Source organism: Trachinotus anak, unplaced genomic scaffold, assembly GCF_046630095.1.
Source record: "Trachinotus anak isolate AG129_WGS33_773 ecotype Australia unplaced genomic scaffold, CSIRO_AGI_Tana_v1 ptg000010l, whole genome shotgun sequence".
Taxonomy (NCBI): domain Eukaryota; kingdom Metazoa; phylum Chordata; class Actinopteri; order Carangiformes; family Carangidae; genus Trachinotus; species Trachinotus anak.
Window position 1 is genome coordinate 27,314,609 of NW_027273861.1, and position 16,663 is coordinate 27,331,271.

A 16,663-nucleotide genomic window follows, 5' to 3' on the forward strand; every position below is an offset into this window, starting at 1 on the left:
TAGAGACAAAACAACACAAAACTGCAACATCTGGACAATCACACCACGTCATGTTCTCCCTGCACAACCTGTCAGTGTCACATTTTACTTCACACACACACACAACCTCTCAGTGTTTCACGTTCAGTATCAACTACGTAGTTAAGATTGTTTCTGCTCAATATTCACGCTGTGTTAAAAATACCCAAACTACAAAACATTAGATCAAAACCTCTGAAGTGCTTTTAATAATCCACAAATGACAAAAAACTAAAACAAAAAAAATTCTCAGAGCACTGATCTGATACTTGTAATAAAGCATCGGTGGATGATCTGATCCACATCAGAAAGCTTCTGGAGCACTTCAGTGGTGAAACACAGGGGCCTGCTGCAGGACTCTGTGACCTCAGAGACCACTTCAGGAGAAAATAAGACACAAGAAATGTGCTGCGAGTTTGTTGATGCTGCTTCGCCCTCTCAGTTCCTTTTAATGCTACGATACATAATCTTATGTAAAGTTGAGTGAAGGAGCTTTTAGTAACTTTTTCCTTAATTTTCACTACAGATTTTTTTTGTATAGCTTTGTGTCACCATTTAAGGTACATGTGCTGACAAGGAGATAATGTGATATATTTTTCTAAATCACTGATGCTAGAAATAAGACAATAGTATATCACTGTCCCTGGGAAGGGGTCTCACAAAGAACAGATGCAAATAGGTGTGTTTGCATCACACAACACCTGGTGTGTGTGTGTGTGTGTGTGTGTGTGTGTGTGTGTGTGTGTGTGTGTGTGTGTGTGTGTGTGTGTGTGTGTGTGTGTGTGTGTGTGTGTGTGTGTGTGTGTGTGTGTGTGTGTGTGTGTGTGTGTGTGTGTGTGTGTGTGTGTGTGTGTGTGTGTGTGTGTTGCTGTTAAACCTAATTCCAGATCAGAGTAACCAGTGTGAATCTGGTTTGTGGACGTGTCAGATCTCGATGTTCACACGCTCTAAGCATCCTTAAGACTTAAAGCTGGGCTCAAATGTTCTTTGACTGTTCCTGTTTCACAGAGAAGTCGAAGAGGCTGCGCTGGTGCAGATGTGTCGCTACACATCAGGGGTAAAATGAACCAGGAAGAGTTTACGACTAAGATATGTTCAGACAGAAAGCAAAGTGTCGCCTTGTGTTATTGGCAGAACATGAACTGCTGGACAGGTTGTGTTTATTCTCTCCAAACAGCCAGAGTACTAACTGTACTGACATCAGCTGTTTAACTACAAACAGTTTGTGAAAACGGAAAGTTGATGATTCAAGTCATCGCTTGAGAAGACCCAAAGTCGACTCGCACTTTTTGTTTTACACACAGCGATGCAGGAGCAACAATGTGACCTTTAAACTCTAAAAGCCGTAAATTTCACACCCACTCGTGTCTTTCCCTGCATCTAGTTTTCCTCACGTTCTGTGACAGTTCACCACAGTTTATGCTCCTGAGTGGCAGCAATACTAAGCTCCACCCTCTTCACTCTGCAAGGTAAATGTTAGCAAAAAGCTACATGCTACAAGGTATTGTACCTAGTACGTATGCTTCCATATATTTGAATGGCCAACAAACCTGACTGTCCTTAAGCAACATATGAGCCAGGATCAACATTTTTACAGGAATAAACTTGTGCTTTTTTTTTTTTTTTTTTTAAATTTCAGTCCCACTCCACCAACACAGGAGGTTGTGTTACTGTGCAGCACTAAACTTCTGTCCATCTGCAGCCTTCATCGTACCGTGTGCTCCACTGAGTGATTCCCTGAGTGGTTCCCCTGCAGTCGTGTCTCAGTACATGGCCTCAGCGTCTCTGATGCTTCCAAACGACAAACTGAAAGTGCTTCCTAGTCTCTTGGTGACCCCGCTACCCTCTCTCTTCTTCTTTCTGTTCCAGTTCAGCAGGGAGGCGGAGCTCTGGCCTTTAGCCGCGCCCAGCAGACGCTGCCGAGCAGTGTCGCCGCAGTGGGACAGCATGATGGCCCTCCGCTCCACCTGCTAACACACACAGGTAATGTCCTGGTCACTAACCAGGTGAGCACACATACATAGAAACAACAGACATCCCAAACACACACATACGTACCTGTGTATCATGCGAGTGTAAAGTGACCACACTGAGCTCCGCCCCTCTGTCGGTGCAGCTCTTCAGCATGTTGACGACCTCGCTGTGTTTGGCCCATTTACAGTCCTGTCCGTCCACTGCCACTATGTAGTCTCCTTCCCTTAGTCCTGCCTCCTGCACAACACACATCAGGAAAGGAGTCAAAAGTTATGATTTCTTTTTGCATTTTCTTCATTAAGCAAAAGATTTTCAACCAATCATAATCTACACATACAGGCTAAAGTTATGTTCATGCTGATTTTAAGGTAGATTAAACATAAGACTCAATGTTTCCAGATTTTACAGGAAAAAATGTTTTGATTAAAAGATACCCAGGAGCAGATGAACATTTCATTTAGTTTCAACAGATTTTATTCCCCCACAAACCAAAAACAAGGTTCTTTTGCAACAAATACAGATCAGAAGTTTTTCCAGTATTAGAAAGAGAGAAAATTTAAATGAGCTTCAAATTACACACAGTCAGGAGAGTGTAGATGATATTTGCCTTTTTTCAATAATCAAACTGGTTCACTCAGAACTTTCTTCCAAATGTGCAGATGTTTTGGTTTTGAGTAACATCTGTCTCACAGTTGTACACAATGTGGAGGAGGAAGTGGATTTTGTCTCACCGCTGCGCAGCCTCCAGGTACCACTCCGGCCACCAGGACGGGGGAGTCTCCTCTGAGTGTGAGGCCCAGTCCGCCCTCTCTCCTCTGCAGGCAGATCAGTCGCACTGGGCCCCAACGAGCCCGCGCACAAAACACTGACAGAGGCCCCTGCAGCACAGAGAAGAGTCATCCTCAACTCAAGTACCAGTAGGTGCTACAGTTTATTTTAATGCTTGTATGTGTATTTATGTCTTCAGTGTGTGTTTACCAGTCTTTGGAAGATGTCAGTGACTTGGACTGTGGAGAAGTTGGGTGGAGTGATGTCTGGTTTCTGGTGGGTTTGAGCTGTCAACACAAGAAACCAAACATCACTTACTGTCATTTCATCACAGACTGAATGTTATTGATAATGTCACAGATGCGTCTTACACTGAATCTCTGGAGCCTCAGCAGTTTCATCAAAATCGTCCTCTCGGTCCAGCTCTGAGTACTTGTCCAAAGAGCGTTTGTGTGTGAGAGACAGCACGTCCTGCAGGATGTCCATCTTCCTCAGGATCTTACACAGACCGTGGACCCGCATCGCCTCCTCATGTCTGATCACTGCACGCCGCAGGTGAGCTTTACCTGCACACATGTACAGATTCCTTTTTTTAAATATGTGAATATAACTTTCACCCAAAACAGCAGACCTCTGGACTAGATAACACAGACCTGGTTCACATGAACTCACCAAGCTTTCGTCTTTTTTCAGGGTCTTGTAGAACCTGGCTGAGTGACAGCCCTGCAGGAGTGCTCACATAAAACTGTAGGAAAACCTTCTCTGCTTCCTCCTCATGCTGCTCCTCCTCATCCTCAGCAGACGCTTCAGAAGCTATAGAAGATAAACCAAGTTAAAACATAGGTAGGTACTAACAATTGTCCTGAGTAATGATAAAAACAAACTAACACTAACTGCACAGAGCAAAGTCTGCAAAACAAAACCTGATCTATTATATCTGTACAAGATTTTCCATCATTTATTACTTGACAAGATAAATATAAAGTAAAATAAATAAATTACATGTATTAAAAGTAAATTTTTTTACTTACACATGTGGTCACAGAGTGCGACAGCAGTGTAGTAGTGTGAGAGAGCGCGGAAGTGTTCAGATTTGACCTGAACCATTGAGGCCCACGAAAACGGCACGTAGTCCTTCATCAGAGGCTGCGTCATGGTCTGCTGCACTAACAAGTAGACGTCCGACACCTGCAGGACACACACACGGACACACACACACACACAGTGAGTATAACGGGATACAAACAGGAACAACACGGACTAACTGGAGATGTGTGCACTCACCCGTGCAGCCTCCTGCGCCAGGCGGAGTTGGGAAGTGAAGTGTGTGTCCTGCGTCGTGAGTGTGACACGCTCAAAGACGCACTCCTGCACCTGGGCGACCATCAGCCGGACCAGCATGCAGAGCGACGGGCCGCTCATGTCCAGACTCGGAGCATTGGAGAAATTCTCCTTAAGGTAATTAAATGCACCTAAATGCACAGAGAAGGAAATGGTTACGAACGTTGGATATTATATGGAGAAAATCCTATTTCATTAAATTTTACACAACAGACAGGAAATCAGTAAAGTTTTTACAGATTATTTACAGATAAAAATCACTAGAGGGACGTCTGTTTTTGTGAACAATCTGCCAGAATCAAGGTTACTTCATCATTTTAATACTGCCATAAAGCTCTCCTGTTCAGTAAGTGTCAAATTTACTCAGTAAATTGACAGAAAATTAATCAACAATGATTTTAATAATCAGTCTTTCATTTAAGTTTCCTCTAAATTTACCAAGCCAAGTAAAATTTTCTATTTCCAGCTTTTCAAATGTGAAGATTTGCTTTGCTAGTAGCACTTTCAGGTGTGTTGTTGTTTCAGTACCTGCAGCTCTCTGGAAGGCATCTATAGCTCGGTCTATGCCAGCTGGGGCAGAGCGGTCCTGCCGTGCTCCGATCTGCGTGTACAGAGCCCCGATGTTGAACAACACACTTCCTTTCTCAAAGGCCAGCGCACGCTGACACGACGGGACGCCTGTCAGAGAGTCGTACCTGAGAGACGGACAAAAGACATGAACTTCTACAGTTAATTCTACTACTAACCTTTTAAGTAAATGTTCTATGAATTAGTCTTTCCATCAAATGACTGAAACACATGATATTTCATTCACCTCCACAATCACAGAGCTCATTTGCATATAAAGATGTCCAAAAATAAAGTTCCACTTGTCCATTTTATCCCACACAACCAGGCTAGCTCACTGCTGATTGAAAAGTTTTGATGTCCTACCAGTGGAAGTGAACGCCGAGGTTCCTGTGTGGAGGAAAGAAGCGCTGGTCCAGGTAGTACAGCTGGTTGTAGTACTCCATCAGCAGCTCCAGACCGGCCTGGTTGCGACTGGGTGTACGCATGGCCTGGCCCAAGGTCAACACACACAGATACACCTCTAATGTCACAGAGAGACACTGACTAACTTCATAAAACCAGATCTAATAACTGAACCAGCTGAATGTTTGTTTTGTAGCTGTACAAGTGAATTCATTAACCTGTCTGAGCTCCATAAGCTCCTTGATCTCCTTGTCGTAGAGAGAGCTGTCCTCTCCGTAGTGCTCACAGATGAAGTCCTGTGAGAGGAAACAGACGTGACGTCATGATAAATCAGTTTCACAGCGACTGAAAACCTTTGTGTACATGTATGTATTAAATGCTATGTAAACAAAGGGCAGAAGACTAAGCTTTGTCCCTCAACATCAGAAAAAATGACAAAATGACAAATCAAGAAGTTATTTTAGCTGATGTCTTGTCCTGCGATGCATCAAATACTATCCACTAAAATCACTTTAAAATCCTTGACTGTGTGTAACAGTGTTTAAACTCGTAGATGTTTATCAAGCTTTAGCTCAAACATTTTCAGAAGCATTTATGATAACTTATAATTTCTCACTTCATGAAAGGAAAGCAAAAAACACTGGTGGCTGTGAGGTTAATTCAGTGTGGTAAACAGGCCAACTGACGTCAAATATATTGTCTTTAAAATTTGTGTCAAAGCTCAAACACCAGTAACACGAATGATGTTCCTTCAGTGCTTGTTCTAATAGTTTAAATACAAAATTCACCCTCTATTTTTTCCTCTAAAAGAAAAGGAAACATGATAAATGAGACAAATTGAGGGAGTGAAACATGAGCAGCTGGATGCTGTCGTCACCTGGATACAAACAGTGAAGTCCACCTCTTTGGTTTCTTTTAGGCCGAGTGGGATCATGGGAACATTTACAGCCTCACTGAAAAGAAATAAATACAGTATGAGTCTGTGTGTAATCTGTCACTGTTGCACTACATCCACATCCACACACACACACACAAGTATCAACCACGGTCAAGTCAGCACTGCCATCTGTTTGTCTGCAGACACTCTGCTCAGTGCTTCATCCTGCTTATAAGCAAAGCTAAAGCCAAGTATTAACCCTTACGGCCCTGACACCACCCCCCCCATAGTCACCTCCTCCATTCACAATAAACACAAACAGACACACACACCACAGGGTCATTAATGACACTCTAATCAGGGGATTTATCCCTCCCATGACCCGGGGTTGAGCAGGGAAAAATCTCCTCACTGACATAATGTCTTAACCCTAAAAAGAACCAAGAACCAGACAAAACATAAGATAAATGGTACGAGACCACACGCACTCAGTGCACAGTGTAAATACAAAAATGCAATGGATGCTTGTTTTCACCAATTATAATTCTCATTAGTCTAATGAGTGTTTGGCCTGGAATGCCTGGGATAATAATAAATGGACCATGATCTGAAGCGTCTACCTGTCTGTCTGGTAGACCTCCATGTTGCTGTTGAGCTCCTCCAGTTCCTCCTTCAGCAGCTGCAGATTGGAGTTGACGAAGCTGAGCTCCAGAGCCACCGTCTCCCTCACCTTGTTGTTGGTCGTCGCCCTGCAGACGAAAAAACACACACACAGTCAGATCTCATCCTTCATCAACACTAATATACTTTTAACAGACTATAACAGAATACAGCAAACATCAGTTTCCAATGTGACGGTAAGAAAGATAATTTATTTTGACTTAACATCAAGTCAGAGTTTTTGCCATTGAGCAGGAAAAGGTTCAGCCACCAACATGACAGAGACTCTGAACTCCTAATCCACAAAAGGATCCTGATTATTGGGTCAAAAATTTGTCATGAACTTATATAATATATATAAATAAAACATTCAATCCCTTTGAATTCCATTAAACAGAGGTTCCTTGGTATCAGTTCTTGTGTTAAAGAATCAGAAACTGTCATTGTCCACACTCAACATAACGATCTGTTAAGAGTTTAGCTTCTTATTTAAAAAAAATATATATGTTGCATTATAACAATAAAATACATAAATCAGCAAGAAGCTGCTGAATTAGCATACAGTATGTCGAGATCAAAATTATTGTTATAAATTAATATAATAGAAAACATTATATTAAGCTTATTGGAGCTTTGACAATTATTTGACTAATCAATTAGTTGATCAACAGAATATTAATCAACAAAAGTTTGGAGTTATCAATAAAAATGAGAAACATTCTCCGGTTTTGGCTTTTGGTTTTCTGTTGTTTCATATCGTAAATTGAATATTTTTGGTGTTTTAGACTGTTGGTCTGTCTGTTATGATGAGCAAAAATCACAATCATCTGGCATTTTATACACAGCCTGAAAAATCTCATTAAATTAAAAATAACAGAGATGGACATTAGTTTCAGCCATGAAGCTTCACAACTTTTGTGTGATGTAATCTTTCTGAAATATATCAAACAAAAACATCAAATAGTTCTCACTTTGATGCTTTATATATAACTGAGGCACCAGGTTTACATCTCCCTTCTTCTTCATTTGATGACATTTGTTGCCAATGAAAAACAATGGCATAAATTTGACCATACACACAACATTTGACATTGTTTGAATAAAAATTGTGCCATAATTCAACCATGAAAAAAAACATGTATTAGCTGCCAATGCCATCTGAGGCTGAACTGAGTAAAACAGAACTTGGACGTAATTTTGCCTCACAGCAACTCTTACTCCACACCATCATAAACACAGTAAGCAATGGACTTTCTTTTCACAATCCTGTCCTAAATGTATGCATCTCTCTCTCCACCATCTCCTCCATCATCCTCTCTTCATTCAGCCCAAGACTCTCCTCTCCTGCTCCAAACACAGGGGGAGGGTCTTAGAGCTGAGTAAAGCCAGCTCACACTGCCGTGGGGGGCTGAGATGAACAACACACTGTTCCTGGAAATGTGAGGCATCAATGGGTTACCACGGCAACTAATGATACACACTTTGTTGGAGAAGTGGCCAAGAAAATCCCCCTAATTATGCAAACATTAAATTTCACCGGCTCTGTGACACAACAAGACTGAGCTGTGTGTGTGTAAAGTACAAACCAGTCGAGGACAAGATGAAAAGAAGAAATAATACAAACAGACACAAAATAATAATTTCAGCGGAGCAGCACAGATAAATACTAGAAGCAGGAAACAGTGATAAGTCTCGGTTTCATCTGATAACTGGAAAGATGAAAGGTCTTGGTGCTGAGCGAGTCATCAGATGCATCATCAGGTGAAAGATTTGAGGAGGAAAGATAAACAGAAACTGACAAAAATCAACTATCAAGGTGTGGCTAGGCTTTGGGTCATAGATAAATAATACAGTTAAGCTCACTAAAATGTCAGACCTGTCAGGCTTTCTTCATGTCTTTCTTCTGGGAAAATGGTATTCTCTCATTTCCTCTCAGCATATAATCAGTGGACTATTCCTTTAAATTAGTGGCATCACTGCAGTGACAGCAGGACACAAACAGAGTCGGCTCTGTTCCCTTTTACCAAATCAGACCTCCACCTTTAACAGCCTCTAATTAGACACTTTTTGATTTAAATTAAAGCCAAACCTGTTCTTTTCAGTGCATCCAGCGCTTATATCACTGATGTTAAATCATAAATAACTTCTGGTTATTCTCAGGTGCTCTTACTCCACTGCTTACACTTTTTAACTCTGCAAATAAACCATAAATAAATAAATAAATAAATAAATAAAGGGTTTTATATTTTTGAAGATATTTTACCAGTGGACTTAAAAGCAGCTGTCAGAACACAGTACAGAACATCTTACATCAGCTTCTGATTTATATACTACAACAGACCTTTTAAGACTGAACCAAATTGTGTTAACATTATCATACATTTCTAAAATGTTTAGTTGAATATATTTTAAAAAGGGCAAAATGTATGTATGTATGTATAGTAAAAATGAGACATGATAAACTGACCAGACCTCATATGAGGCAGATGCGTTTCTGGATTAAACTTTTTACCATTGTTTGTCTGTCAGGACAATCAGTGACCTGTGCACAACCTGAAAAATGTGATTCTTTAAACGCATGACCAAACTGGGCTCAAACACACAGCTGCAGCTCACCTTTGAGCTCCTTTTAAATAATGTTAATCTGTCCAGTTAGACCACTTTACATTCACCTCTCCCCTTCGTCACTCCCTCCCGATTTCACACACACACACACACACACACACACACACACACACACCTATATCTAGGATCAAGCCAAGGGCAATCTGATTAGTCAGCTTTAAATGGTCTGCCAAATATCCCCTTCACACACACCCACTTGCACGCACAACACACCGCAGCTTTTGAGCGGAAAACTAACTCTTAGTAGAAAGTATCAGAGAAGCTGAAAACAAGTTTTTGTCATCATACCATTGTAATAATCAAACTAGCTGACATGAGGAGCAGGATTAAACTAGTTACTGTCCCTCAGCTGAATTCCCACAGAGAAACACACTCTGCAGCACACAACATGACGTCTTCATCAGCCAATCACGAGCCCTGATGAGTTACAACCCATCTTTCATCCGTAATTAGCATCTTACCCCCCCCCATCACCCACCAGCACTCACACCACGACCCAATTCCACAACAGTTTCAGAGTGAGTGAAGTGAAAAAGAAAGCGAGATGGTTTTTGTGTGTGTGTGTGTGTGTGTGTGTGTGTCCTATTCCAGTTGACCGGAAAGGGGGAGGATAGAGAAAAAAAAAAAAAAAAAAAAAAAAAAAAAAAAGGTCTGACGGTGCCAGACAAATAAGTGGGGGATGAGCTTGCCAGGGCTTCATCTCTGCATGGGAACAGGACGGGAGGCGGACACAAAGCCAGCTGATTACAGGCCGGCAGGCTGTGTGGGGGTCCTCTTTGTCTCTGTGACCCACCGTCCCAACAGAAAGGGCAGGAGGACCTGTTTTATTTCCCCTAAACTGAGTCATCACCTTTTAGGATAACAGCCTAAAACCAGTCAAAAGTGGAGCTGAAGGGAGAGACAGCCAGAGAAAAAAAAAAACATCACTACCTGCTAAAGATTTAGTCTAATCTCTAATTAAATAATTGTTTAAGTCAATAACATTCACTAGCTCCAGCTTCTCAAGTGTGAGTGTTTGCTGCTTTTCTCTTGTTTTACATTTGCATGAAACTGACAATTATTATAACAACTGATTATAGTCTGCAGTGGATTTTGCAAAGTAATGTCATGTCTTGGACTCTGGAGATAAACGAGGGACATTTTTCACTTATTCTGTAAATTTATAGAATAAAATATTTGAGAGACTAAACAACAATATGAGTAAATGTAAGTATTAGCCCTGCTATCTATCATCCATCTATCCCTGTGAAAGATCGTCAGTTAAAAGTTAATTAGTTGTAGCCAAACAGGTCCTGGGATAATAGTGAGTGGTGCCCTTAGTTGTTTTTTAATTAAAGACACTGTTTTCTGTGTTGACCTTACTAAAATCTGACATGGCACTACGAAGGAGGCAGAAAGTAGCTCCTTGCTTTAATTAAGTGGCTCCTCCTCCTACTCCAAAGTTGAATCTTTATGAGGGAGAGGCAGTAACTCCACTGCAAGTGTGTTTTCAGACTTCTTTTGTGCTATGGGCTATTCATGTTGTAAATGTTCTTAAATTCCACAACAAAAGTGTAGAGCAAATGTATGCACATATATTAAATGCATACTTAAAGAATCTGTAAAACCATGCACAGCCTGAGAGACAGTTCAGCAGAAAGAAAGGGAGGGGGGCAAAGGCAAAGAGAGACGGAGAGAAGCTGCAGAGGATAAAGATGATGCTAATGTTCTCAGAGAGAACACTTTGATGTTCTGCCACCATTTCTTTTTTCATTTCTTCACCAATAAAACTCTTGCATGCTGGGTGAATGACAGCCTGCTGCTTAAAAACACAAAGCCAGCACAGTTCATTCTGGTGATTAGCCCTGTCGGTGCTCATGCTGCAGAAGAATGCAGCGCTCAATTACTGTTTTGCAGTATATAAGTAAGTATATACACAGAGTTAAAGTATTAAAAAATACTAATATGAAAAATAGGAAGAGGAGACACAACCATGCACAAAAGAGAAGACACACAAGCTGACAGACACACAAACACGCATGTTCACACACAGTGAACGCAAACAGAGCCATAAAACTGGGTGGTGCTGGTGTGTGTGTGTGTGTGTGTGTGTGTGTGTGTGTGTGTGTGTGTGGTTTGGAGGGGAGTGATCTCTGACCTTTTCCCATCACCGGACTGCACCACAAATGTGACAGAGCTAACAAGTTAACAAAGAGCAACCACCACAGAGGAGATGTGACTGGCATTTATCACGTCATCTTAGAGGAGAAGCTGATGAGAGAAAGTTTGCCCTTTCACATCAAAATGAACACCATGAACAGCAGGTCCACCTTACTGCTTGTGCTGTCACGAGAACTGACACCTTGGTACAAGTCGACACCAAAAATCAAACAACAACAACAACAACATGTGAAATTGCAGCGACAAGTGCAGGTGCACCAACAGGTCCACCCCGACTTCTGGACCAAAGCATGAAGGGTCACTGCGTTCCAAGCAGATCATCAGGGACAAGTTATACACAACCAAAAGCCAGAATGCAGGGGCGCCCTGGTGGCTCATATGGTAAGAGTGTGTACCCTAAAGGCTTCGTCCTACCCACAGTGTCCCTTTGCTGCATGTCATTCCCTCTCCCCAGCTCTGACTGTCCTGTCTCTCTCTCTCTCTCTCGCTCTCTGTGGCTCAGAATAAAGGCAAAGAAAATACCCCAAAAAAAAAAAACATGGAAAAAAAAATGCCAGCATGCAAAAGTTGTCACAGATTATTTCAAATGAAAGGAGGAAACACCTCAAACTGATCTAAGCAGCACAAACACAGACGTGTTAACTTTATATAAACAACATGTCATCAAAATGTTCATGTCCTGACACGTTGCTGTTATTGTTTGTGAATTGTGACAGCTGCAGTGCTCCACACACAACATTCACAAAGGCTAATGTTAGCTTGTTTAGGCTAACACAGGTAATACAGCTCATCACATTAGCAGGCTATGGTTATCACTGTTCAGTCAAAATATAATGTTGACTATTTAAATGTGTCCCCGTGTTAGTTCAGTTAAACTGTCTGCACACTGATTATATGGAGGGATGTGTGTTTGTCTGTGTCAAATTTGTTGCCGAGAAGAATCGTGGAATTTCAGTGGCATTTGTATTGACTAGCAAATTTCCCGTATTGTGACCTCCTTACTTACTGCATCACAACACTTCACAAAATGAACACCTTAACAATTTTGAATCTTGTATCACATCTTGAAATCAGGTAAGGTAAAGCAGGTAAGAACCACATGTCAACTCTTATGCATATTTTCACAAATTTCCAACATAAGTTCACTTATTTTAATGAATCTATTGACACAGTCTTGACACAGGCTCAGTGATGTAGTGATGCAGGAAAACAGACAATAACGGATGAAACTAAGGCTGAGCAATGTCAATATTTTCACGCCAAACTTTAAAACAGCAGCCTCACCTGAACAGGTTCTCCGCTCCAGCTCTCATGCGCATCTCCTTGTTGATCTGCTGGTTGATGCGAGCTCGTCTGTGCTGCAGTTTACTGCGCTGAGTCTGGGCGAAAGGATCACATCCCTGCAGAAGGGATGAAGCAGCGAATAAGGAATTGTGTGTCATAAAAGTGAGCTGTGTTTGCTGAGTACAAAGTACCATACTGGCCAAATATACAACAACCAGGACTGTAAGACAAGTAACATCCTTTAAATGTGCCATCAAATGTTACATAGTTTATCAATAAAAATATTCACATTTATACATAGTACATGTGACAAACTGTGGTATTGTTCTATCATGAATCCCATTTTGCAATCTCAAAGAAAATCACCATTAATTAACCAGCAGCTGGTGGAGTAACAGGCAGGTAACTAATGTTTTCCCTCATCAAGATTCTCCTCTTCATCAGCTACAGATAAAGAGAGAGAGTCTCAGAGAGAGAGCAGCGGCAACAATTAGGAAAAGATCACTTAATTAAGAGAGAGTGACATTTAGAGAGAGACAGCCTGACACTGTTTTCATGTGTAATTTCCAGAGGAAAACAACAGAGGAAGTACTGAAGACGACAGCTTTATTGTGGACCCATCCAGGTCAGGTAGGACATCCAAACAGACAAATCCACAATAGACTAAATTCACCACCAACTCACCAACAGTGAATCCTTGGGGACACTTTTGCTCAACGTTGATCTTTCACAGCAGATTTTACATCATGGCTTTAACCTTCAGTTAACTATGGCATTTTAATGGGAGCAATACAGTACAGGCTGGACAGAAATCTGCCTGAGAGGTCTACTTCAAAGCACAAAAAAGTCCATGTTGGATAGGAAAGCATGCCAGAGATGATGGGTGTGTCAAAGAGCATGTCAGAGATGTGGGTAACTGAGGGCCCAGGAGAGGAGAGAGCTCTGTGGATGCTAAAGATGGAAATAATCGGACATGGTGTAGCAGGAGCAGAACCTTCTCCCCAGCAGGACATTATGTTTAATAGAAAAAGGAGCTGGTAATATGTCAGAGCCGTGTATCAGTGTGAAGATTTAAAGGCCTCTTAAAATCTCGCTTCAACAGGCTTTTTGCCAACAACACCCGAACAGCTTCCCACAGCTGATTGTTAGAAGTCTGCTCAGTAAAATCAGCAATCTATCATACAAGGCCCCACTGTATCACACTTAAAATGTAAACAGATGTACAGTAACATGACAGATGGAGCAGCCGTACTGTAAACATGCTGAATACTCCCTTTCCTTATCCCTGTGGCTCCTTCCATCACCTTCTCTAGCCTCAGACAATATGTACAGCATATGGACGTTTCTCATTTTCTCACACTCTTTCACCCTTTATCTTTCTTGTTCCCTCTCACCCAGTTAAGGTGTTTGTTTAGCATGCGCACGTCAAGTAATCCTCAGAGTGCCTGTGTGGATTAGGCTCCTGGCCGGGCTCCCACCTCTGCTCCACCACCAGGAGGGCATGAGGATGGAGGCTGCTCGACATCTGTGCAGTTAAAGTCTAAAAGCCTGCGTCAAAAACCGTCAGTGTCCAGGTGACACTTTCTCTAAGCAGACATCTTGTTTTTCAACATGTAAACTACATCACGGTTTTCTCCTGCAGTCAAGCAGCAGAAGGTAAAGTGCCTTCCTTAAGGCCACCAGGTCTGTGATCATTAATTTTCTGCATTCATGCTTTTCAAACACACCCCCAACATCTTAAGGTAATTAAAGGATCAGATGAACCAAATTCTAAAAATACATATTTTCCCACTTATGTTTAGTGGTTTTGGTTTTATCAGCTGTGGTCTGGAGATACCTGCCTCTGAGATTTCTGCTGCTGCCCAAAATGCAATGGAGATGAATGGATTTCTGTTGGTGGTGCTCAAAGCATTAAACATTTACATTTGAAAAATTAATCAGCAGCACATCTTTGCAGAAACAATGGAACCACTTGACACCAAAGATCCACAGCAAGTCTGTTGATCATTCTGAATATAGTTGGAATTATGCTTTTGTGAAGATGCACAAACACAGAGAAGGGTTTTGTGGATAACTGTAGGTTGCAGACGTTCACAGAGAAGGTGCACACCTCCCAGATTTTAACAACACATTGTGAATCAATGAGCAATAAGCTGACTGGTTGATTCACCTCCTGAAAATGTCTACCCGCACAAATAAGACCAAAAATCAGTACACAGCCTCAGAACAACCCCTGTGCACATTCACCTACTGGCAGCCTGAAGAGGCTTGTTCCAGCCTCAACCAGGACATTGTTTCTATGAAAAAACATTGGTTTCCTAATGGTACTTTTCAGTACATTTCAAAAGTGAAATTGCATTCGCCTTCATTGTATTGAGGCAGAGGCAGAACTCCTCTTTAATGTTTGTTGCCATGTTTTTGCAGTAACACTGGCCTAAAATAAAGTAATAAAACCCAAAATCCCTGTAAAAAAAAAAATTGCATTAACTGGAACCAAAGCTGATATTTGTTGACAGAGACAGAACTTCCAGAGACCTATAGAGGAGCTCCTGAACAGTTTTCACACCCTCTACCCACGTCTTTCTCATCGCTGCAGGGTGTGTGTTTGCACATGTGTGTTTGCACATGTGTGTTTGAGAGTGTGTGTCTGCAGGTGTCTCACCTTTCGGATGCTCCCACTGTGGCTGCCCTCCGCGGGTAACGTTAGGGGCATGTCGTCGTCCGAAGCACCGTCTGACAGCGACATTTCAAACTCTCTGCGGAGAATATTTTCAGTACATTTATACATTTTTTTCTTTTATTAAAAAAGATCACACACCTGCTATAATCACGCCGTGTCTTAACCGCACCTCTCACGTCAGAAAGCAGCTTTCACCTCAACAACATTTAACAACGGTTAAGTTAAGCTAACGAGTCGCGGTTTTATCACTTGCCTTGTCGCAGGTTCCTCCATCGTGAACAGAGTCCCTACATTTCTCCCAGCTTTGTATAATTTGTATAAAGTCAGCCGACAACGGTAGACAAGAAAAAAAACAACTTTTCACTCCGAAAAACGACGAACTTCTACCATTTACATCGTTAAACCTCCTCCTCCTCCTCCGCTCTCTTTTTTCTGACTTGTGTGCAGCTGCAACCGCTTATTCGCTGAGGCGGGACATGAATGTCGATGCTAGCCAATCACGTTGAAGTCTCTGAGAGCGACGGTAGACGGGACGAATCAGCGAGAGGATTAAGGCGGAACAACAGCCAAAGCTGACCAATGACAGGGCGCTCAAGGCGTCCCCTTACACCGCGGGGCCGTTGCCATGACGACGTCAGGGTTGTGGCCTGTGTGTGGGCTCCACCTCCGTGTTGAAAACATAAGTAAATAAATAAATAAATAAATTATTTTATTGATATTGACGTGCATGGAATTATATATATTATCAAATTATTTTCTGCTTTATATTACTCATATAATTTTTATATTATTTCCAATAACAATTATCATTAATTTTATTATTTATTAATTATTATTATTATTATTTCATCTACAAACGTCTTTTTCTGGCCTGCTGTAGAATGTAATGTTACTTGTAACATGTTTTTGTAAATGAATTAATCCAAAACTTCCTGGAAAATATATAGATATAAATAGTTGGGGTTTTTTTTAATTGGATAATCCATTCATCTGTTTGTCCATCCATTTTCCACTGCTTATCTAAGTCTAGATCATGTTTAAAAATTAGGCCTAATTAATGATATTGCTAGGAATTATTGTTATATGCAGGAATGAGGTACAGAAATGTGATATAAATCTTAAATTCATACACTTGGTAAAATATTTCTAGGCCTCATCATTCCTATTCCTATTTTTTTTTTTTTTTTATAGATATCTTTCATGCTTTGACGCTGTATGATTTTATGTAAATTGCATGTTGGGTTAAAATGTTTAACATGTTGAACTGTGCGGAAACCCTGTATCATTATTACTACAACTAATTA

The 16,663-nt window shown here is 41.2% G+C and overlaps 1 protein-coding gene across 2 annotated transcripts; it reads right to left on the minus strand.

The window, feature by feature from the left end:
- Positions 1-723: 723 nt before the first annotated feature.
- rhpn1 (rhophilin, Rho GTPase binding protein 1) lies at positions 724-15,825 on the minus strand. Of its 2 annotated transcripts, none has more exons than XM_071486517.1 (16): positions 15,613-15,825; positions 15,342-15,435; positions 12,680-12,795; positions 6,571-6,699; positions 5,951-6,026; positions 5,292-5,369; positions 5,035-5,159; positions 4,630-4,796; positions 4,045-4,232; positions 3,792-3,948; positions 3,433-3,573; positions 3,132-3,326; positions 2,971-3,047; positions 2,724-2,870; positions 2,077-2,229; positions 724-1,985 (listed from the first exon to the last, which is right to left on the minus strand). In XM_071486517.1, exons 1-16 carry the CDS (start codon positions 15,630-15,632, stop codon positions 1,782-1,784), a joined length of 2,067 nt encoding a protein of 688 aa, XP_071342618.1. In that variant the 5' UTR covers positions 15,633-15,825; the 3' UTR covers positions 724-1,781. The 2 variants fall into 2 exon arrangements, with proteins under 2 accessions (XP_071342618.1, XP_071342617.1); XM_071486516.1 differs by having other exon boundaries at positions 724-1,988.
- Between the last annotated feature and the right edge of the window lie 838 nt (positions 15,826-16,663).